At 43.8% G+C, this 24,977-nt stretch overlaps 1 protein-coding gene across 2 annotated transcripts in view; it reads right to left on the bottom strand.

The window, feature by feature from the left end:
• CRB1 (crumbs cell polarity complex component 1) overlaps positions 1-24,977 on the bottom strand; it is a 214,925-nt gene that overhangs the window by 15,873 nt on the left and 174,075 nt on the right. For both annotated transcript variants that reach the window (XM_077902339.1, XM_077902340.1), the window contains 3 exons: positions 23,126-24,029; positions 20,174-20,302; positions 16,298-16,424 (listed from right to left, as the gene is read on the bottom strand). In XM_077902339.1, the coding sequence (XP_077758465.1) occupies positions 16,298-16,424; positions 20,174-20,302; positions 23,126-24,029 (1,160 nt within the window). The remainder of the gene's footprint in view (positions 1-16,297; positions 16,425-20,173; positions 20,303-23,125; positions 24,030-24,977) is intronic.

Raw genomic sequence — 24,977 nt, 5'->3', positions numbered from 1 at the left:
CGAGTCCACACTGTTTGGAGGACACTGGGGAACATTTAGCAGCAGACCGAGGAAGCCTTTCCCATTTCACGCATTGCCTAAGGACTGAAGTTTTCCACGAGCATGGGCGAGCTGCAGAGTTGTTTTTATATTCCTTTTGAGTCTCAAAACCATTAGGTAGGAGCTCTTCTTTTCTTATAGATATAAAAACATGGCCTCAACATTATCCGCGTGAAAACATGCCCACATAGTTCACTATATATAAAGTATATAAGTATTATTTATAGTGCCTGGATTCAATAAATGCCAATTGATGAGGATGATGAGACAGGAGTCCCTGAAATGTCCTTCAGCTGTCTGGTTGCGATGGCACATCGCCACCTGTATAACAAGTCCGATGCAAGAAGGTCATCTTACGCGACCACTAGAAAATCAAGAAAGTCAACACTGCGTAGGTACAGAATGTTATAAAGTCTAACTACGTTTATTTTAAGAATGTACTTTTATTTTATGTAGCAAAAGTTCTAGCTGGAATATTCTCTGCCATGGATTCCTACAGTTCATGGCATAACGACCGTACGATTTCAAGATCTGAACTGTTTTCTATTTGCAAAGCTGTAGTCAAACAGAACATGCCATCTTTTCCCCCTCTGTCAGCTTCAAAGTTCATTACATGTTGTAGTAGGTGTTCAAAATGTTTTGAGCTGACCTGATGAATTAAATGGCATAATTTAAACAAATGCAAAAACAGACTCAACATACATGCTGAGTGGCTCCTGACAGAGCCACGTGATGATCGTATATTTGCCAGGTAGAGAGGAAAGCTCTAGAAATCCATGCACCCAATCTGGACCTCATTCTTTTTTTTTTTTTTTTTTTTTTTTAAGATTCCATCCAGGGCAGCCTGGGTGGCTCAGCGGTTTAGCGCCGCCTTCAGCCCAGGGCGTGATCCTGGGGACCCAGGATCAAGTCCCACGTCAGGCTCCATGCAAGGAGCCCTATGCAGGACTCGATCCCAGGACCCTAGGGTCACGCCCTGAGCCGAAGGCAGACGCTCAACCACTGAGCCCCCCGGGTGCCCCTGGACCTCACTCTTAACTAAGAATGTAGTAGGAGCTTGTGATTCTGATCACAGTCTGGGTTCACTGGGAACAAATAAATCAGGGAACGAATCCTTAGAAAGGAAGTGAACCAAAGGTGGTGTCCTTGCTTTGTCCTGCTCTGGCTCAGCATGGAGGTAAGTCAACACGCAAGACGCAGCCTACCCTTCGCTCACAGTCTCTCATTCTAACAGGTAGCGCTGAGATGTTTGGTCCTTAGGGACACACACATCACCTTCATAATGCATCCCGGGCTCTTTATGTTCCAGAAGGCCTCTTTACAAACGTATACATTTTCCTCCTCCAAGGGGCGGTGGCCTGTTCCCCAGCCATGGCAGGAGTTCTGGGACCTACAACCACCATTTCAGTCTCAAGGCAGAAGACAGAGGACATGCAGTTACAGAGAACTTGTACCCCTTCAGCTCACCCCACAAAGCTGAATGTGAAGCTCAATGCTCTTACTTAAGGTTCTGCAAATAAATATTTAAATCAAGGTGCTTATATTGGTTTCTATAATTCGAGGGCATTTATAATGGCAATTAAGTGGCAATGGAGTTATATCAGCCCGAATACACACAACCTTTCACCTCAAGAAGCAGCAAATTGGGATAATTTACATACTGCCAGCTGTTAGGATCTATGGCATTCACAGGACTTAATGGTAAAAATAAATAGACACTGGGTCCCAATAGGGGCAGAGAGCAGATTCACAATCTCTTTCCCATCTACATTCCTCATTTGCCCTCCCGAACTGTTCCTCCAAAACCTCCACAGAGGTCCCTGGGTATAGCGGGCTTCAGGAAACACTTGTGTTTTGGGAAATCATTTGCAATGGCACCTATTTTAAACATTCATTTTACAATTGAGAAATGTTAACATTTCTAAAATTTTCAGGTAGGGCGGGCTGCTTGCAAACGGCCTCCAAGTGGTGCACTTTACGAATTAGGACATGAAACCCAAGACTGCGTATTGGAGAAAGGGGCACGGATTTGAGTTTAGATGAAGTGCATGACGCTTGCGTAGTTAATGATTCATTAACTTGTTTAGGCCTTAGTTTTAACATCTGTGGATTGGAAATTACACTACCGCTGGTGATTAGGATTAAATGAGGCATCGCACGCTGGATGCTTTTGGTCATGAGGAGCAGTCATTATCAGAGGAGGCACAACTGCTGGCAGAAAGGGCACCACGAAAATCCCGCTCACCTGAGGCCCAAACCGTGGGGTTTCCTCTGCATTGAGCCGTTAAGTCCCCAAGGACAGCTAATGGCTCACTCTCAGAATCTTCTGGTTTCCTTGGCTTTGAAAATGGATTGCACGAAAAAAAAAAAAAAAAAAAAAAGAAAATGGATTGCACGAATCACAAAAAATATTCAAACCACCTACTGCTAGGCACAGGGTACATTTTATATCGATTTGCTCAATGAGGCATTGCTTTAAGTGAATCAATATATTTCTCAATTTTATAACCTTTAAGATGACAAAAAAAAAATAACAGCAGCTGTGTATTGCCTCCAAGACTCTTTTTTTAGTGGGGCTTGGTCTAGGGAATTGGCTCAATTTTTCCTGAAGGGAGACTTAATCTGGTTATACTTGAACCTCCTCAGACCAAAAACATCACAGGCCTGAAAATCCTCAATTAATGAACAAGAACTTTAGAAAGATTCAAATGAAGTCTCTCTCTCTCTCTCTCTCTCTCTCTTTTTTTAGGTGCTTAAAGCAAGACTTACTAATAAAACTATGCCCACAGAAAACTTTTAATTAGCGGAAATAAAAAATTGGCTTAAAGAATATCTGCCTTTCACAAACTCATTAGAAAAACAAACAAACCTGCTCCATCGGCCCCCAAAACCTGCTCAAGGAAAACTGCCTGCCTGCACAGCATTATACAGAAAAAAAATAAAAAAAGAAATTTCTGGAACGAGGAATAGTTTCTATTGGTTTGGGTTCCAACTGGAAAGAATAAGTCTACGAATGTCATTGGGGAGCTTTCATTAATCCATTAGGACCATCATTAAAGAAAACTGCTACCGTTTTTGGTGTAAGGCCCCTTCTAGTGAGAAAGTTCGAGGCTGTTCCCGTGTGCTCCCCACTGGCAGGAAACTGCTCCCAGGAAAACAGCGCCCAGGCTTACCTCGTCCAACCGTGGGGCCGCTCTTCCTACTCTGGCTGCATTTTAATAGATGCTTGGGTGGTTTAATCTACAAACCCAGCCCTGACCTTAATGCGTCCAGTTTTACATCCCATTCGTCCCCATCACCGTTGGCCTGTTCCGGGCAGGCCTCTCCACTCTCTGGACTTCATGTCACCTGAACCTTTTCCCACTATCACATCTTTTTTTGAAAATATTTATTTATCCATGAGAGACACAGAGAGAGAGAGAGGCAGAGACGTAGGCAGAGGGAGAAGCAGGCTCCCTGCAGGGAGCCCGATGCCTGACTCGATCCCAGGACCCCGGGGTCACCACCTGGGCCCAAGGCAGACGCTCAACCACTGAGCCCCCCAGGCGGCCCCCACTATCACATCTTTACTTGTGACCTTTTTTCTCTCTGGCCTCTCTTGGGGACAGGCTCTCCCAATTCCCGTCCTCCAAATGAGCTTTCTCGGTTCCGCGGCCTCCCTTAATTCCCACCTGCTCCCGGAAAACGTCCCCCCTCCTAACGGCTCGCAGTGGCCAAACTCCTGTGAATTCACGCTGTGCTTTGGCCTCCGAGGCACATCAGGGGCGCGTCTTCTCACTACATCGTAGTGTTTGCCTCTGAAACCAGATGCAAGTTTCCTCGAAATTCGGGGCGTGGGGCTCGTGGAGTGCATTTCCCGGATTCCTCCCCGACGTCAGGCACGGTTGTGGAAACACACGCGGGGACGCAAATGGTAACTTTGGGAAGCCCCTCGGCCTTTCAGCGGCGGGGTGGGGGGTCCTCATCCCCAGGAGGGAGGCCGGCCGGGCCGCGAGCCGACCCCACAGGCCATCGGGCCGGGCCAGTCGGGCCACGGGGGAACGTCTGGAGACGTCTCGGAAGGCTTTTCCGACGAGCAGTTTTGTGAAAAACAAAACAAAACAAAACAAAACAAACCGCCGACGAAAGCTTAGGTCTGGGTGGGGATGCTCCCGGGGCGCCCGCGGCCCTGAGGCGGCCCGGCCCCGGCTCGCTCCCGGATCCTCCCGGCGTCCGCCCATCTCTCCAGGCCTGCCTTCCGCCCTCGCGGCTCCGAGCCTCTTCACCGGCCGTGGGAGGCCTTGCTGTCTCGTCGGGCCCAGGGGCGCCCCCCCCCCGGCCTCCTGCCCCGCTCTGGGCCCGGCCGGCCAGCCCTGTGACGGCTGCGGCGCTGAGGGCGGCTTTCCCGGTCGCCCTCCTCAAGCCTCACAGACGCCAGAAGGCGGCTACAGAGCAGCGCGGAAGCAGCCAGAGCGCAGGGAGTCGCCCCCCAGTGTGGCCCTCCCGGTGGGGCCCGGCGGCCTTCAGGCGCGGGCGGCCTCGTGACTGAATCTCGTCAGGGACAAACGGGGTCACCAACACTTTGGGAACAAACGATCAAGAGGAAACAAAAGAAAAACACTGGGGGCCGCCGGGGGGGCGTCGTTTAGATTTTGCCAGGACAGTCCCTGCTCGTTCCTCAAGGCCCGGCTGGCGCATCTCGGGGGCGCGACCCCCCTGCTCCTCACCCCTGGAAACCTCCGGGCTCCCTCCCGCGGGCAGCGCACGTCCTCTCCCCGCACCCGCCTACTGCCCCAGGACGCACTGCGGCACCTGCTCTGCCAGGCACGTGGCCGGGCTGCGGCGGTCCAGGGGCAAGGGACCCACGGCCCCCACCGTCCTGCAGCTGACAGGACGGAGGACAAGGCGGCGGGGAGGTACCGGCCCCGAGATGCGGACGCTTGTGCTGCAACTCGAGGCCTGGGTGTCCTCGGGAAACGGGCCGAACCCCTCCCGGGCTTCGAGCGTCGGCACAGCGGGGAGACACCATCACGAGTCTGAGGAAGGAGCCGCGGTGCGGAAGGCCCGGCCGGGAGGCAGCACTCCACAGACTCGCAGCGTCAGGACAGGGCTGCCCGGAGGCTGCTGTGGCGACGCGACGACGCTCCCAGGACCTGTGGGGAAGGGGAGAGGGGCCGGGAAGCTTTCCCGGGCAAGGTTTGAGCACGCACATGCTTGGCCAGGCCCAGAGGAAGGAAACGAGCACGCAAGCCTCAAAGGAAACGAGCCCCGCATCCCTTCATAGGCCCTTTCCCAAAGTCGGCTCTCACTTGCTTTAGAGGAGTCAAGAGAACGTGGATTTTAAGAATGCAACCGCAGCCATCCTCGAAGACACGTGCGCTCCTCCCCCCGTCCCCAGGATTTGGGGGGGTTCTGTGCATCTGATATAAGGGACTGCTCCTCCAAAAGCAAAAAGGCAGCCAAGGGAACTCTATCCCTGCGGGCTGCTCTGCGGGCGTCCTTGGGTGTCCACGTGGTCACGTTACAGGTGTGAGCCCGTGTCTTTATGGATCTAAGCTTCCTCTGGGACCAGCTCAGGAAAAAGCCAGTTCATATCAAATTCCACTTCAGCATAAATAATAGGGTTTCTGTGCATTTGGTTTTTGGATGGAATTGTTCCCCTAACGGAGAGTGTGACTCACCCATCCTTAGGACAGTCTCATCACTGAAGTGGTGGCTCATGTCTGAGACTTGCCTTTTGCATTTCGCAAAATTGGTAGGAAAAATGGGCCAACTTTCTAGACTTAATACTCTCACTTTCATTAATTTCATTAATTTCAATACCCATGGGGCAAGTTGAATATGTACACACACATACACACACACACACACGTGCATGATTCTCTTGAGTTAGAAACTGCCACTTTGAACTTCAAAAACATTTCACTCCTTAGTACGTTAGTGACCACTGAGTATCCATTATATACGTAACTTGATGCTGGCTATTAAAAAACTCAAAGGAACATTTTGCTTTTAAAATGTAATTTTTCCCCTGAGTTTTAGGTTCTCAACTAGAGAGATTTCCGTCATCTCTCAAGCATTACTATGTACTTTGCCACTTTAAATAACAAATGTACTGACACCTCAGTTGTCCTCTACACCATAAAGCTTGCTATCCAATGGGATTATTCAAGAAATACTGGGGGAAATGGGTGGAAGTAATTCAGAGCCACATGTGGAACTAAATTAAACTCAAGTAGACCATGAGACAAGCATGAATATGCCTCCCAAATGACCAAATGCATTTCACTGCAAGTAGCCTATTTGTTTTGGATGAGCTGTATTATTAATATGTTGCTTCCTTTCTGTATACAATTAGTTTCCGATAGATTTCTACAGTTTACATGCCACATTCTGTGATTCAGAAATTATAATTGTGAGTAAACTATAATAGCCATGGTCTTTATGCCCTTTTAGAAATAAAGACATTTTTTTTTTACAAAGGTTAGGAAAATCCTATGCATACAATCCATAAATAGGTACTACGCGTCATGAAAGTTTTAAGTAGAAATAATATTGAAACAATTACTAACTCCAAGTCAGTTATCTGGCTATTTGAATTCCCTCGAGGGTACCTCGTTTTCTACATGTCACTCCATTTGCTCTCACAAAAAAAGATCAGCAATGGATTCAATGAGCCGAAGCTTCATTTCCTAAAGGGAATGTAAGTCATTCAAGAAGAAAAGCCACATTACATAGGAATCTACACTCTCCATTCGTGAAAAATTAAAAATCAGGAAAAATTAAATTCATGTCATGTCAAACTAGGCAATAGCATGGTATCTGATCGCGTCCCAGCAGTTTTCAGTTTGGTTGATCACAACTCTGTTCTGAATAGATGGAACCAACGCCAAAGTTCTCCCCGAGTATAAAACAAGGGGGATAATTCAAGAAAATGGCAACTAACAAGATGCAATTGACTTCATTGTTTGCTTTGAGTCAGTTGGCCAACTAATTGGTTTGAGTCATGTACACCTCATTTCCGAAATGATCTATGATAGACTTCAACCACATTTTGAAGAGAATGGAAGTGGATCCAATGAAACATAATGCATTCCCCCTTGGGCAATAACTAGGATATATCTCAGTCTGCACAGAGCAATATTAGTTGAGGCTGTTGTCCAGCATGATTATTATCAGTTCTCGCTTTCACTCTCAAGATACTCCAGTTGAAAAATAACGCGGTCACCCTTGTCATAACCAACATACGCCATTATAGGCACATTTCAGATACCTTCGTTATTTACAAAATTGTAAAACTATGTGGGTGGATCTATCCATGGAAGTTACTCAGTTCTCCTGCCTAAGCTCTTTGAGAGCAGGAACACATCCTTTGTGCATAGTTTAGTTGCTCACCTTGCTTGGCTCGGAGCTTTGTCTATAGCAGACTCTCAATAAATGGTGGACAAATGGATAAATAAATATTTTAAAAGCCAGTTTCGGCAAAGCCCAATATTGTAGCAATGCAATGATCCCATCAGGAAGATTTAAAAGATGATGAGATTAATCTGACAGGTACCTCCAAAGCTGTTTGACTTGGTTAGCTAGTCAACCCAGTGGCAAACTTCAACCTGGTTATTTCTGACAGTTGTCTGTGGCTTCACACCAAGCAATTCAGTTATACCTACAATCCAGGGGCCGCACTCTCTATCGCCTGCTTCTGTTCTATTTTGGACACAGGAAGAAATGTGTTCTGAAGGTGAAGGTCAACATTACATGAAATCATTACATGATTTCTGTGAAGCTGGTGCTGATGACCCCACATTTAGAAATGAAGAGCATTAATTATACTTGGTGAAGCAGAAGTCTTAATAATGTGTGAAAAGATGAAAGGAAAACAGATTAGTGAACTGAATCAGAGCTGATTTCAGTGATTGAAATGCATCAAAATAACATTTCAGAACCGTTTCTTATGTTAGCTCTATATTTACTCCTTCCTGAATGCTAATTAGTGGAAACTCAGTGATAAGTGACAGCGTTTTTAAAAATAACCATTTGTAGAGAATGCCATTCTGGGAACCTCCCTCCTAAAGGCCAAATTGAGAGCACAAAGAGGCTGCCACAGAGAGGAAGCCTCCTGTGCCACTGGCCGGTGCTCTGTTCTTAACAGAAGCCCGAGGATGTGGGCCAGTTGGCATCATCCTTGACATGAGCCGTTCTGATCAAGCACAGCTCTAACCCTCTCAGAAACCATCTGTGACTCTGTCATTCATAAATGACTCAAAATCCCTGCTGAGTTTATTTTTACTTTCTGCTTTACTCTCTTAGTTTAATGAGTTCTATAAATTTTTTAGTGTGTGAGAGAGAATTTCCTATCACTTGCTAGACTTACTACATCTCAGTGAATGCCTCCCATCCTGGAACTCTGGGATTTTCTGAACGGGTTCCCTCGATCAGGACACCCACTCATTTGCATGTATGTTCAGACTCTTCATTTAGCCGGGATGAAGAGTCACTTTAGGAATTAGACGTGTCTGCTTACTCCTCGAATCCCCTCTCTGATTATTCTAATTATCCCTGCTATCATCTCTATTTGTGTCAGTTCCTTCAAGAGATGTGGCAACCAGTCAATAGGCACCAAAAATTTACGGTTGCATTGGAAAGGAGTTCTTATATGGTTTTCCAAACCGTTCCTGATGATGACTAACATATGTATGTGTATATATATTTTTTTCTTTTTTTCTTTTTTACCAGTTTCGACAACAATAAGAGGGCAACAAAACTCCTGCTACTTACTCCAAGATCCCTTTCCTGAGTCCTAAGTGACAGACCTCAAACCTTTCATTAGCATTAGACTTGGAAAAAGTGATGTGGATAAACCCTAGCTCTGATTCTTCCTGCATACCTGACCTGGAGAAATTCAGGTAACCCCTTTAAGTCTCTATTCATTTATCTTTAAATTAAAGATGTTAATGCCTCTCAGGGATATTATGAGGGGGACAAACTGGATTTACAAATATGAGAGCCTCTCAAGTTGAAAGCAGTGCCAGTACATGTCATTATTTGCAGTTTCAATAGTGTCATCTATTCCTTTTCACAACAGTTATTTTGGTGTTAGAAATGTGATCATTTACCCTCCCAACCAAGAAAAGCCCAGCACCAGATGGCACACTGGTAAATCCTACCACACATTTAAAGAAGAATGAACTCCAATCCTTCTTAAACATTTCAAAAAAGATACTGATGAGGAGAGAAAATATCCAAACTCATCTCATAAAGTCAACATTATCCTGATACAAAAGCCAGATGAAGATACCACAAAAAAAGAGAACCACAGGCCAATATCCATGATGAACATGGATGCAAAAATCTCAACAAAATACTAGAAAAGCAAGTTCAATACCATGTTGAGAAGATTATGTATCATGACCAAGTGACACTTAGCCCTGGGATACAAGGACAGTGCAACATATAAGTTAGTCAATATAACACACCACATTAGCAGAGTGAAGGATAAAAATCGCTCAACTGATTGCTTCTTTAATGTGCAGGAGTTTTGAAGTTTGAGGTAGTTCTATTTGTCTATTCTTGCTTTTGTTCTCTGAGCTTTTGGTGCCATACCCATGAAGTCATTGCCAAGACCGATGTCATAAAGCTTTTTCCTTATGTTTCCTTCTAGGTGTTTTACACCATACAAAAATACGTTGCATCTCTCTACATCAACAACAAAATATCTGAAAGAGAAATAGGCAAATAATCCCATTTACAATAACATCAAAGAAAATAAAAGACTCAGGAATAAATGTAACTAAGGAAATAAAAGATCTGTATGCTAAATGCTGTAAGATAGGGATGAGACAAATTAAAGAGACAGATAATGGAAAGATATCCCACGCTCATGAATTGGAAGAATTTATATTGTTCAAATGTCCATACCTAGGCCAATCCATATATTTAATTCAACCTCTAAAAAAATTCCAATGGCATTTGTCCTAGAAATAGAACAAACAACCCTAAGATTTATATAGAACCACAAAAGACCCTGAATAGCCAAAGCAATTTTGGGAAGGGAGAGTAAAGCTGAAGACAGCACACTTTCTGATTTCAAGCAGTATGGGTTTGGCATAAAAACAGACACATAGACAAATGGAACAAAATCGAGAGCCCAGAAATAAATCCACCAATATATGGCCAATTAATTTATGACAACGGAGCCAAAAATAAGGATTATCTTTTCAATAAATGGTGTTGGGAAAACTGAATAGCCACACACCAAAGAATAAAACTGAATTTCTCACACCAATAAAAAATCAGCTCAAAGTGGATCCAAGACTTGAATGTAAGACCTGACACCATAAAATTCTTCAACAAAAACATATGGTGTTAAGTTCCTTGATATCAATCTTGGCAATGATTTTTTTTGGATTTGATACCAAAAGCAAAGGCAATACAAGCAAACGTGGGATTACATCAAACTAGAAGGCTTCTGTACAGCAAAGGAGCCATCAATGAAATGAAAAGGCAACGTATGGAATGCAAGAAAATATTTGCAAATCATAGATCTGATAAGGGGTTAATATCCAAAATGTGTAAGGAACTCATACAACTCAATAGCCAAAAAACCTCAATCTGATTTAAAAAATGGGCAGAGAAACTGAATGGACATTTTTCCAAAGAAGATTTATCAATGCCCACAGCCACATGAAAAGGTGTTCAACATCACCAATCATCATGGAAATATAGTTCAAAACCACAATGAGGTATCACCTCACACTCATCAGAATGGCTATCGTCAAAAAGATAAGACATAACAAGTGTTGGTGAGGTTGTAGAGAAATGGTAACCCTGACGCTCTCCTGGTGGGAATATAAGTTGGTGCAGCCACTATGAAAAGTAGTATGGAGATTCCTTAAAACATTAAAAACAGAGCTACTGTGTGATCCAGCTCTCCCATTTCTGGCTACATAGCCAAAGGAAATGAAACCATTGCCTCAAAGAACTACCTGTATGCGCATGTTCATTGCAGCATTACTCGCTACAGCCAAAGTATGAAAACAACCGATCCGATAAATGAGTAAAGAAGGTCTGGTACATATACACAAGAGAATATTATTCCACATGAGAAGGAAAGAAATCCTGTCATTTGGATCTTGAGGGTGTTATGCTAACTGAAATAATTCAGACAGAAGATAAAAAGTACTGCGTGATCGCACTCGCATACCAACTCTAAAAACATTGCACAAAACGTAGAAACAGAGAGTAGCATGGTGTTAGCCAGGAGCAGAGGGTGACGGGTTGGAGAGATGCTGGATAAAGGGTCAAGCTTTTACTGATACAATGAGTAAGTTCTAGGAGTCTAATATTCAACATGATGACTAATAGCTCACCACATGACTGTACTGCACAGTTAAAAGATGCTAAGACGGGCACCTGGGTGGCTCAGTCGATTCAGTGTCTGCCTTCAGTTCAGGTCATGATCTCAGGGTCCTGGGATCGAGCCCCGTGTCAGGCTCCCTGCTCAGTGGGGAGTCTGTTTCTCCCTCTCCTTCTGCCGTTACACCTGCTCTTGCTCTCTCTCTCTCTCTCAAATAAATAAATAAAATCTCAAAAAAGTTTCTAAGAATATAGATGGTAGATGTTCTCACCCCAAAAAAGAAATGGTAATTACGTAATGAGGTGGAGGTGTTAGCTAAGGCTATGGCGGCAGTCATTTTGCAATATCTCAGGGTAGCAAACTAACCAATTGCACACCTTAAATTACACCTGTTCTTTTTTTTTAAGATTTTATTTATTTGTTCATGAGAGACACAGAGAGAGAGAGAGAGAGAGTGAGAGAGAGGCGGAGGGATAAGCAGGCTCCATGCAGCGAGCCCAATGCGGGACTCGATCCTGGGTCTCCAGGATCACGCTCTGGGCTGAACGCAGGCGCTAAACCGCTGAGCCACCCAGGGATCCCCCAAACTTACACCTATTCTATGTCACTTATACCTCAATAAAACTAGAAAAGATACTAGGAAAAATACAAATGGATTATAGATGTAGAGAATGGAATACAAAAGATCAATAAATCTATGATATGACACCCAAAATTAGACACCCAGCTCAGCTCTCTTGAACTCCAGACTAGAATATTCACATTGATTAGTAACTGTACTTGGATATCCCACTGAACTTATATTTATTCATTTATTAAATCACCAAATATTTTTAAATAATATTCCCCAGCCTTCTCCAAACAATCACGAGGTAGGTCTTACAGCTCCGCAATTTGTTCAGCTCCACCTCCTCCAATCCCTTTTGACTATATCAGGTCATGCCAAATGTCCTTTCCTTTTATCTGGATTACTGCAACGGCCCCCTAACTGTGTCTTTTGGGGTCCAGTTTTGCATTTCTTTTCATCCATCCTCTCTATAGAAGCCCAGGTGATGTTTCTAAAGTGCAAGTGCGATCCTGTTACTCTTTTGATTGAACCTCTTTAAAGACTCCCCATTACTCTTAGAAGGAAAAGCCAGGTCATTAATTTGACTTACAAGGACTCATTTCTGCTACTTCTGAAGCCTCGGTCTTCCTGTTTTCCCACCTCAGGCTCCAGCCACCCTGCCTGAGCTCCATGACCCCTTCTTCCAGAAATAATCTCTGTTGCTCCATCCCTCCTGCCACAGCCTGACACCTGGTTACCTTTGAATCCCAGCATAGGCTTTAAGTCCTTCCACATCCACCTCTAAGCCTGGGCACACTGCCCCTCCTGAGTGCTCCTTTACAGCTGCTGCTTAGTTCCATCCTGGCACTGACCAAGAACCGTCCTCCACTGTTGACCGACATCCACTGCCAGACTTTCAATTTGTGAGCCAGCTCGTGTCTCACCTATAGTCGTAATCCTAGTACATAATCCAGAGCATGACACGTAATAGATAGTCATTAAGTTACTGTTGCATACATTCAAAAAGGAGAGAAGGGAAAGAGTCCAAAATAGTAGTAATTTTGGTAGTTGGACAACCCAGATTTCTTTTCATCACTGGTTGCCTACCTACATACATCATTAAATTCAAATTTTATGTATCACCATTTCCAGAAAGAACTCCATTTTAATCTTGCAAGATTAAGCTGCATAAGTTCAGAAATGGCAAAAGGATCTGTAAATACAATTTAGTGAAGATTTTGGGAGACTTTGGTCACTCATATTGAAAAAAATATATATATATATAAATAGTTTATCACAGTCCCTGGCACAGAGTAGGTCCTCAATAGTGTTACTTGAATTCAATTGTTTCCTCATGCTGCCAGAACACTAATTTCTGCAAACCTTCCTATTTTCTCTACTTCCCCATTTCCTAAAAAGGAAAGTAATAAAAACCATTCTTCATGTACCCACACACAAAGAAGGAAGAGGCATGGCCAAAACCAGTTATGACTTCAGGTATTAAATCTTAAAAATAAACAAAAGTAAATGATCTGTTATTAAGCTAAATACAGGTTTCTTTGCAGAAGCTTGTTCTATAGGAGTTTGTGTGAATTTCGGTCATTCAGGTGAGATGGCCCCTCTCTGGAGCCAGATTGAACTATGCCTACTATGGGCAGGGACAATGTAAACCCATTGTGAGAACAATTAGGGATATGATCACTTCTAGAATGCCACCTAGAGGAATACTTGCCAGAGAGGGAAAGTACATGGGACCTTGATTTTGAGGGCCCCAGATATTTTCTTGCAGGGACACATCTGGGGAAGCAGACCTCAATTCAGGAAGGTTAGCTCTGATGCTTATGTGCCCATTATGTGAGGTGAGTGTGTGTGTGTGTGTGTGTGTGTGTGTACACACGTGTGCCTGCCTTGTGGATATCTTACCACGCAAGACACAGTCAAGACAAATGAAGACAGTTATCCGAGGATGATAAGTAGAGATACAGAAACAAAAGTTTTATTCTTCTGTGTAACTATGTAAAAGCCATAGTCACACACAATGCAATTAAAAATACAGAAAAGTAAAGAGAAAGGGGAAAATATTTTCAAGTCAGGTATCTCATGCAAGACGTCGGGAAAACAGAAAAGCAACTGACAGTTCCAATGACAACAGAGACATCAGAATTTCACAAAGCGTTTGAGAATGACTCAGATATATTTGGAAGGTAATAGATTACACTGCAGCGGCCTGTAAGTATGTAAGTACAGAAATACCGAAAAGGGAGTCAGTGTGAAGCCATATATGTGTGGTCTTTGGTCATCTATTTTATGCTTACTTCAAATATTTGGGAATGCAAACATTGATGAGGGTTTTCCCCGAATATCATGTCACAAAGTCTAACTTGGGAACGGATCCATCTGAGACAGCTGTATGGTGCCTGGATGTGAGCGAGAAGAAGGAGGATAAAGGAAAGATTTCAAAATCAATGGCTTCCAGTTTGAAAGGACTGCCAGGGCTCTACAGGGTATGAATTTGCTGCATAAAATCTATTACTATTGACAAATAGAATTCAATCCGTTTCCTTCGCTCTTATGGTATACCACTTTGTCCTTTCATTTCAATTGGTATATTTAGGTTTTCCTTGGCCATTTCCACAGGAAAACGACTTTCTTAAAGCAATCGGGTTGTCACCCAATGGATAAGTCACCCTCATGTTTTCGAACCAGAGCAGCTCCTAAAGACATAGACACGTTTACAAAATTATATTTGTCAGGTCATTAGCACTGTAGTTGTTTTCTAAATTAATTCATAGGATCAAAGCAATTTTCCCTTTAAATGAGCGCAATGTCTTCTTTGGAAGGGCGCATCTATACAGAGAGATTTAGCAGAAATGCTAATATGCCAGTGGAAGCAATTAAAAATATTACCAAATAAAGTTTTCTAAAAAATTATTATGTTTAGGCTATTAAAGGCAAGAAATACATATAATTTTTTTTTGCATATCCTATTAGTTAACTTACCGTATAGATCCATCATTTCAGGTATATATTTTTTTAAAAAAACATTGTGCCAAATACATTTTGATAAGGAAAGGTCCTATGCTTTCACGATTTTTTTCAGGAAGATACTCAAAGATGATACATTTACTTGCAAATTTTAGAAAAATATGCCTCCAAGAAATCAAGTTTTATAATATATATATATTTTGGTGTATGGACATGCAACAGTACCTAATTTTTGTTAAATATGCATCAAAACGCAATTCAAATCAGTCCATTTGATAGACAATTCAGCAAATTCATAAATTTATAAGCAATTAACCCAAGGTACTCTCTTTGAATAGAAAGTGTTGCAGGAAAAAGACATGGAAGTAGAGTTTCTCTGTCGTTCTACTGGAGGAGAGGTTTGGCGGAATCAGAAATTATACCGGTGAGAGAGAATTTGAGATTTGATAGGAATGCTGTCAGAAAAGTTGTTTTCTCCGTTTTATGGATTTCATGTGATTCCCTTGATAGATAGATAGATAGATAGATAGATAGATAGATAGATAGAAAAGTAATTTATATATATAAATATATACACATTTAACTTCTTTTTATATATAATAGCTATATATATGAAGAGATCTATATGATATAAAAGTAATCTGTATATACAAATATATACACATTTAACTTCCCAGAGGGTCGGCAACGCAGCATCTGCGCAGCCAGGCACCGAAACACCACGGATGCAAAACCCAGTTTAACCCGTGATTCTCAGTGTCACGCCACGAATACTAGGTGGGCTCGGGGAACCCAAGCGCCTTAGGGTGGGGCTGCGTGGGGCCGCGCCCATCACAGCCGCGCACCCAGAGCCGGGGCAGGCCCAGGCTCCCACCGCAGGGCTCCTTCAGACGCGGGGGCCCCGGAAGGTCACCGCCCTCAGCCCCCTCGGTGGCCAGCTGTTTCTGGCCCCCGCGTGCCCGCCCCCCCACTCCCCTCGGGCCCCGCCCACCCCCCTCCACGTCTCCACCCTCCCCTCTCCACCCCCCTTCCTCCTTTCACCCCCCACCTCCCACCGTATCCACACCCCTCCCCTCCCCCGTACCCTCTCCACCCTCCTCTCTTCATCCCATTCCCACCCCCACTCCCCCCTACCCCCTCCACTCCCCACCACCCCACTCCACCCTCACCCTCCCACTCTACCCCCCACCCTACCCTCTCCACCCCCTTCCCCCTTCCCCCCTCCACCTCACCCCCCTCTCCACCCCCCTCCCCTGCACCCCCCCTTCACCCCCTACCCCACCCCCCTCCACCCTCTACCTCACCCCCCCCCGCCCCGCCCCGCCCCCCGCCAGGCGCAGAGGCAGGAGGGGAGGCCCCGAGCCCGAGGGGCACACGCCCGGACCCCCGCTTACGTGCACCTCGCAGCGCTCGCCCGCGAAGGCCGCGGGGCACACGCACTGGAACCCGCGGCCCAGGCCCCGGCACAGGCCGCCGTGCGCACACGGAGCCGACGCACACTCGTCCGCCGCCTCGTCGCACCTGGAGGAGAAGCACACACGGCGGCCTCGGCCTCTGCGCACCAGCCCCAGCCCGGCTGCGCGCTGCGGAGAGGACACGGCGCCGCGCTCACCTGCGGCCCAGGGCGTGACCCCGGGTCCCGGGATCGGTCCCGCCAGGGCTCCCCGCAGGGAGCCGGCCTCTCCCTCGGCCTGGGGCTCCGCCTCCCTCCCTCCCTCCCTCCCTCCCTCCCTCTCTCTCTCTGTTTCTCATGAACAAATAAATAAAATCTTTAAGAAAAAATTAAGAAAAAGAAAAGAACAGAAAAAGGTCCCTTATCCACCGGGCCCAGGGCGGTCCGCTGTAGCGGCTCCCGTGCTATCTGCGCACACTCCCTGGGGTGGGACACGCCTCTTAGGATTCCTGCAGCAAATTTGTTCTTCAGGGCAACATGCTGTACTCACCGTAGAAGGAGAAAACAGGGGCAAGTATTTAGAGACCAAGAAGCCCTGAAGGGCAGTTAGAGGCCTGCCCACCCCCAGGGACGCTGGAGGCCGCATTTTGACACCTGGAGACCCCCACCCCCCCACCCCCACCGGGCCCCGATTCGGATGCATCCGGCCCTCAGGCTGTGGAGGAAAGGGAGCTCATCAAAATCAAGGGGGAGAAATTGGTTTATTCTTGGAAATTTTTTATTATTTTCCTTTGGAATTCTTTTTTTTTTTTCTAAGAAAAAGCAAAAGTGGATAAGTAGAAAATGTCAGTTGCTAATAAATGTGTTTTACAACTAAGGGTAATATTTCAATATTCAAGTAGAATGACTTGCAAAAGCCAACGGGCACCTGGGTGACTCAGTCGGTTAAGCATCTGCCTAAGGGTCCTGGGATTGAGTCCCCCATCGGGCTCCCTGCTCAGCGGGGAGTCTGCTTCTCTCTCTGCCTCTGCCCCTCCCCCTGCTTGTGCACAGTCTCTCCTTCAAATAAATAAATTCTTAAAAAAAAAAAAAAAAGAATGACTTTCAAAAGGTGAATTTTTCCCAAACAAGTGATATCAATTCTAAGGTATATCAAAATTTTCTTCTTCCCTGGGACACTGTCATCTTTCACTTGGTCTTCGGCCAGCAGCTTTTTTTCCTGTATATTTACCAATTAACTCACCAGGCTCTTTTATTCAATCATTCAGTAGGTATGTATTTAGCACTCAACCGTAGGCTAAAAACCAAGCACTGTTAGGCCTCACCATAGAGCCGTAACTGTGGCATCCCTTTTACTCTGGGAAATTCATATAAAATGTTAGCTTCAAGAATCCCTAAAGAGCAGCTTATGATGTCAAAGCATAATGTAAACAGTTTTTCATTTCTCACCTTCCAAAAGGTAAAACTTGCATACATAGGGCATCAACTAATCACTAGGCTCAAAGTGAAGAGGGATGAGGGGGTGGGTGGGGAGGGTCAACCCAAGGTATAAAGGAGAAAAAGATTTCTTCCCAGAAAAACAGCTCCTTATCCTGCTGGATACCAAGCATAGCTGAGACATTTTGTTTTCCTTTTTTGGCGCAGGCTTCTGGACTGGAAGGAGGCTTCTCCGATTAGATCTGAGCAAAACCTGACAACTTGCGAGAGCCTGCCAAGCACTTTTTGTCCTGGGTGGGCCAGTGTTCACACCATCCATCATTTGCAACCTGCCAGGATGACACTATAAAGTTGGGGGTTTAGCCAGACAGAAGAGGAGGCAATTTGCCGGAAGACAGTTTTTCAATATTTTGGATGTTACAGAAGTCACATTCCCCTAAGCCTTGGGAGATGGTCTAGTATTTTCTAGTCTCCCTCTGGCTATTCTTTCTCCATTTCTTATCTCTTCCTCTCTTGAATTAAAGAGTGTACCACACACAAACGTTCATTATAAACATTATCAGAGCTTTCATTAGAGATCAAAATTAATACATCAAAAATCAGAATAAATAAGTCCATTAACATTAAGGACTTTGAAAGCACAGAATCTATTGACCATGTGTTCACTCTTTTAGAAATCCATTTGCAGCAGAGAAGTTGATCTAGATGAAAAGAGTCCCCGGGAGAGGAAGGAAACTTGGAGTTCCTTTTCTTAGCACATTTCAAAGAAATAATTTGCATTTAAGTGCAAGATTATTCTTTTAAACAAATGTTGGAGGAAAGGAAATGTTTGTTTGAAATGGGGATAATGTGTGGATAGCAGAGAAAAATAATCCAAGGCTTTGGATGAGTCTATGTGGTGTGCCATTGAGCATTAATGTGATAGTAAGCATTCAGCTGTGGCATAGGCAGGAAATAATCAGCACTTAAAAACACTGGAAGAGCTGGTCAAGGGAATATTTAGGACAAGGAAATATTTGCGCTAGTTCGGAGGCATATAGAGTTTGAGGCCAGCTGCACGGTCTCTGGGTTAACAATATGTTGCATGGGAAAATATGAGCCAGGGCTATGAGCTTCCTGGCACGTACACGCTCTGTCTGGGTCTGCATGTGCCTCTTGGAGCCAAAGCACTGAAAGGCTGTGAAGGCAAGAGCTGGGTTTGTCATTGAACCTTGAAAGGGTAAAAGGCAGGTCTACACGAGATGGCCTACATTGTGAAAATGGCAAAAGAGCTGGATCTGCGTAGGGCCAGAGGAGCCAGCTGGAAAAGGGAAAATTCAAATGAATCCAAACTGCAGTTGTCAGGGGTTTGTCAGCACAAATACGCCCATTATTTAATTAACTACCTTTCTGGGAAAATTTAATTCAGTCAAACTCTCTCTGTTGGATGCTCTGTATTTTCATTTATCTCATTCGTTCAATGCAGGGAGTTTGCTCCGAGATCGTTATCTTGTGGCGGATGGCCTAGGAGAGGAAGGAGCACGGTTCCCACTTTCTTCTAACTGCTGCAAGCAAAGGCTTATTCATTCCTGTCAGCATATCCAGGAGAGAAGCACAGGCTGTGAAGGCGGCTCGGCCTCCCTGCAGCTCCCATCTGGATTGGCACCTGACCTGTAACTTGACCCCTCAGCGTCAGTTTAGGCAAATGCAAAGTGGCATTAATAACAATTAGAGAGGATATTTATAAGATGCATGACTGTGCTCAACAAATGGTTAATTGTTTATTATCTGTTTATATAGAGATATATAAGAGCTTAGATAGAGCCTTGGTTTATAATCATTAGGGGGGACATTGATCCTTTTGAGAAGCTGATAAAAGCTGTGGAGTATATCCTTTTTTTCTTTTTTTAAATCTTTGACCTCACCTTCAGCCAGTTAAGTACATATCCGAATTTGCCTGCATTTTCAGCCATTGTCTGAAGCCATGGCCAACTCCGCATCAACCATCCCTGTATTAGCTGAAGAGTTGTTGGAGGGTGTCGCTGGGAAAGAGAGACTCACATGGATAAGGCATATCTACTTTCAGGGCTCTAGATAATTCTGTGAGGCAATCTTTTAGGTATTTTTTATTTTGCTTCCCTAGCAACTCTATTTGCATCATGTATTAGAAACATGAATCCAGAAATACTTATCAGAAAGAAAAATATCACATTTTACGTTGTTTCAAAGACATCTTTTCCTATTTGAAGTCTTGGCTAATAAAATGTTCTTTGTTTTGACCTAAACTGTGATTTTTTTTTTCCCTTCTCTTTTCTTGTTTGACTCTGGTGGGACCTGTATGTCAGCATGGATTTTCCTATGGGAACAGAGATGAAAAATCGGAGGGGAAATCAACTTTGAGTAATCCCACTGTTGTTCAGCCCAGACTTTTCTTCTCTAGAAAGTGCTAATGTTGACTCACCGTTCCCCAGTAAAACCTGGCCGGCACAGACACTTTAATTCACCCTGGAACTCTGAGCAGTTGCCTCCATTGTAGCAAGTGAGATTCGTCTTCTCGTTCCCACAGACTGTCGAGGATAATCTGGTGTGTCTGGAGAGAGAAAGGCAACAGCCACAGCTGTACATCTTGATCATTTCATTCAAGAAAACTTTTTGGAAAAGTCCGTCTATGCAGTCAATGCCAAACTAATCAAGTACTCAGGCTAGGTTATGCATGACCCCTTTCGCTCAGTAGACAGCTCCTGCTGGGGGGCGCGGTAACAAGCTCGGCTATATATCTTGCATCTCCACAGTTTCCATTGGTGAGATAAGATCTGTGCCATGAGGTGGCAATAAATTTAGGGTTGGGAAGAAACTTGCGATAGCTGGGTTTGCTGCTGCCTTGCTAATAAATCAACACGGGCCACGGAAAATTGCAGCTCTATAAAGGCCAGGAAAGCAAGGACCCCACTCTGGTACCCAAGCACTCCTGTGATTTCTCTGTAGGCTTTCAGAGCTGAACTCCTGTTGCCCTGCCAACACTTGCTGTTCCCTTCCTAATGATTCATAGCTTAGCGGAATGCAAGCCAAGTGCTGTCCAGGAGGAGTGTATACAGCACTCAGTGGCAACTGTGTGTGAATCCAAGAGTGTGGCTCTTTGGTATAACAACAAAGCTGGGCGTATCATTAAGGAATCCTTATAAAAGGCAGAACAAATCGTTAGAAGCTAAGCAGAACTTGACTGCAAAGGCAAGTGCCAGGGGTGTGAAGGGACTGATTACGAGAGATTTTAAGGGTGTTGTTCAGGTCCTTTGACCCACTGGGCATGGTGTCTGATGCATAATTAATGTCCAGAAAATATAAGAGGAATTTAATTTTGTCCAGTTGTGTGTGCTGCAGCTAACGTGGAGAAACTAGCCTAGAGGACGGTAAGTGTGTCTCTTCCCATAAGAGCTAATCAATTCGACTTTAAAAGGAAACTATCCTAAGGACTTTTCAAAAGAACCAAAAATGTCAACCAGCTTTGAAAGAGGTCAATTAGCAATGCAAATGTAAGCTTTGTATACGTCTTAGGTTTAATAAACAATTTTTGAATCTCATTAGGAGGGTACTTTTGAGAACTTTAATCTTTGAGCACTTGACTTTGATGAATTAGGCAGGAAAAAAAATACTGGAGAAATAGTTCCTGGGGCATGTATGTTTACTTTACTTGCCCAAAGTCACCGTGGCAAAACTATTAATTTTGATCCTGGATGTCTTTTGCTTTTAAACAGGCAGTTTGTTGGCAAAATGAGTCTGTTTTAACTCACGGAAAGCGACGTACAACTGAAATGTCAACACGTAGCACCTTATATTGGGCCTTGGCTTCACAGGTTCTGAACAACAATAAATGTTATCGAGATAAATACATTTTCTTATACGTATGACTACATGTTACGTCTGCTGGGAGATTCATCCCATTAGAGCTCCACCTCTGAGTTAGTGTTATGTCTACAGGCTGCCAACCCACTCCAGGTGTTCTTGCCAAAGTCTGGGAATGTATTACTTGTTATTAATAATCCTCTCACCTCCCCATAATGACTCAATTGTTTAGTGAAGTTAAAAGTAGTATAAGTTATAAAATAATGAATTCTACTTATGTGGAAACATCGAAGCCATGTGACTTAGTAGGAAAATACTGATTCTTATTTCTGCTTACGTAACACGAGATGGAGGTCATTACTAGAATTAAAACACTGCTCCAGTCGTGTTAGAAAAAATTGGGAAATATGTCGAAATGGGCAAAAGATATTACTGAGTATTCTTTCAACAGACTATTGGGTGTTATATAAAAGACACTCTAGGACTGTTTGATTTTATAGTGTGTATGCCTTAGATTTTCTTCACTATTTTACAACTCTGTAAGTGGTAGAAAATGACATTAATACGAATGGATCCTGCTCATTGAAATGTAAGCGAATTTGTCTGTGGGGATAGAATTGATTGTCACACGGTAGAAAAGACAGTTTCAAATATTAATTGTATTGCCCTGTAAAAGAGTAAATAGTTTTGCATGTATTAGTGACTTTATTTCCTCATCTCTACTTATATATATTTATGTGGGTAATAAAAAATATATCTAATTATTATATATATGCGTATATATAAGTTATTAGGTTATCCTTTGACCGGGTTTTTATACCTTATTCATTTCTTCATTAATTGATGACTTAAATGAAAACAACAAAACATGCTCGTTTACATCAGAGTCATAATTTCATCTTCATGAGATTATAATTTAGCACAGACTTTTCCAGATTTTATAAGGTTTACCTGCCTGAAATAGCCAAGGGCATTGTTTTAGGGGTAGAAGTCATGCTTCCTTGAACAATATGAAAACCAAGCTTTTGGGGGCGCCTGGGTGCCTCAGTTGGTTAAGCATTTGACTCTTGATTTCAGCTCAAATCACGATCTCAGGGCCTGAGATGGAGCCCTGCTTCAGGCTTTGCACTCAGTGGGGAGTCTGCTTGGGATTCTCTCTCTCCCTCTCCCTTGGCTCCTCTCCCCACTCACTCTCTCTCTCTCTCTAAAAATAAATAAATCAAAAAAAAAAAAAAAGAAAAAAGGAAAGAAAAGAAAACCAAGCTTTTGTATTTATTGTAAAAAATATTTGTTTCTTGAGGCCTTAAAGCTGTGAAACTCTGGGGCATGCGACATATTCTAACAAAGACATCTGAGAAAGCATTCTGCTTGAAGTCCAGTCAAAGCACTCCCATTCTTCCTGGTAGAACATCCCACCATGTCTGGTCTACAGGACCACACTGTGGTGGAAGGGACCCATGTCACTCCCGTCCAGCACAGCCTACAGAGGCATAGCTGAGAGAGCTTTCCTATTCGATGAGAAAATGTGGAGCCCAGCTCCACTGGCCAAGCCTTAGATGAACTTCATGCTCACCTGCAAAATTTTCCTGTGAAATTTCCCGAACAGTGGCAAGAATAGCCGCTGGGGTCGCTGATGCAGGTGGCTCCGTTTGCACACTGGTGATTCTGGCAATTGTCTATATCCGTTTCACAGTTCACACCGGTGTATCCAGGCTCACACCTGCAGCGATAGGCTGCAACTCTGTCGGAGCAGTTGCCATGGATACAGGGGTTTGAAAAGCATTCATCGATGTTGAGTTCACAGTGTGTCCCTGACCATCCCAAGGGACACGAGCAGTGATAAGAGCTGTAGATGTCTTCACAATTTCCTCCATGCAAACAGGGGCTGGAGTTGCAGGCATTCAATTGCAAACAGCCGCTAACCACTGAATTCATAGAGATTTTGAGAAACTGTTCTTCCTGGGGTTTATTAGTGAAACCATGAACATTAAAGTAAGAAAGATAAATGCCACTGATTTCTATTGTACTTAGACACCCTTTCAGGCCCTGGCTATTGTCAATAGCTCGGTCACCCACATAAATGTCTGTATTATCCTTAAGAAAGTTGAGGCTCCCAGTGGCAACTGCACTGGTCACAGAAGGTGCTTGGTTGTCCACTTCCATTTGCCACCTGGAGGCCTGGGCCAGTGGGTCTGTCATGGAAAGACTCACTTGGTGCCATATGCCATCATTCACTGACTGCAAACTTGTCAGACTCAGCATATAAAAACTGTTGCCACTTTGCAGTTGAAATAATAATCTGGAATCTCGAATGCTAATGTTAAGAAATTCAGGCTCCTTCTTCGCGTGCAGTATGATCACATTTGCATCTCTTGTTCTGAAACCAAATGTGATATTGGTGAGTTCTCTGGTAATATTCCCATTGCTTCTGAATAATATTTCACTGCTTTGTGCATTAAAAACAGCATTTGCAATACCTAAAGAGAGAAGACAACACCAATCAGCAACTTTATGCAATCTATAATGTTGCTTCATTACCTTTATGACTATTAATGATCATCATGTATCGATTGTTTGATATGTATTAGGCACTGTGCTAGTTCTTCTTATATTATTTCTAATACCAAATTCTGGAGCATGATTTTATTATTATTACTATGATCATCCCCATTTTTATAAAAGGAGAAATTGAGACTCACGGAAGTTTAGTGATTTTTTTCACAGTCATATGTTAATAAATAATAAGACCAGAATACCAAACCTGCATGGTCTGATACCAAAACCTAAACCACACATTTCTTTTCCACTGAAAAGAGGTTACATGTAGAAACAATGTCTTTTTTTTTTTTTTTTTAGGTAGAAACAATGTCTTAAAAAGGTGAAAATAAAGGGGACCCGATACACGACTAAAAATGATCATCAGTACAGGTGTTGAAAAAAACCTACGATTGTCCACTTGAGTAGAGAAAATCCAGTTCTCCACCTCCCAGCTGGGTGTCCTTTCTTCCCACAGAACTTCCACATTCACAGCACGTGTGACATCAGACGTGTGGGGCTTTCCCCCGCCAAGCAACTCTGCACATCATTTCCCCTCCCTTTTGGTTGTTTCCCATCTGCATACAAATATACTGTAACTGCTTCAATCTGAGAAAATAAAAACACCCAAAAGCACAACTCAGCTCCCCCTCACCCCACTGCTTCCTTAATTCTCTATTCCCTTTCATGCCACAACTTCTCCAAATAGTTTTATCTTCTCATTGTCTCCACTTTCTCATCTCTTATTTTCCTTGTAATACATGCCACTCAGCCTTTTGTGCCAATCCCTTCACCAAGGTCACAATGACCTCAATGTAGTTGAGGTTACTTAATGTAGTGGTCAATCCTCTATTCTCACTTTCTTGCACTTTTCAGTAAAAATTGACTTT

Source organism: Canis aureus, chromosome 6, assembly GCF_053574225.1.
Source record: "Canis aureus isolate CA01 chromosome 6, VMU_Caureus_v.1.0, whole genome shotgun sequence".
NCBI classification, from domain to species: Eukaryota; Metazoa; Chordata; class Mammalia; order Carnivora; family Canidae; genus Canis; species Canis aureus.
The sequence above is the reverse complement of the archived record's forward strand: the minus strand, read 5'-3'. Positions and strand labels throughout refer to the sequence as shown.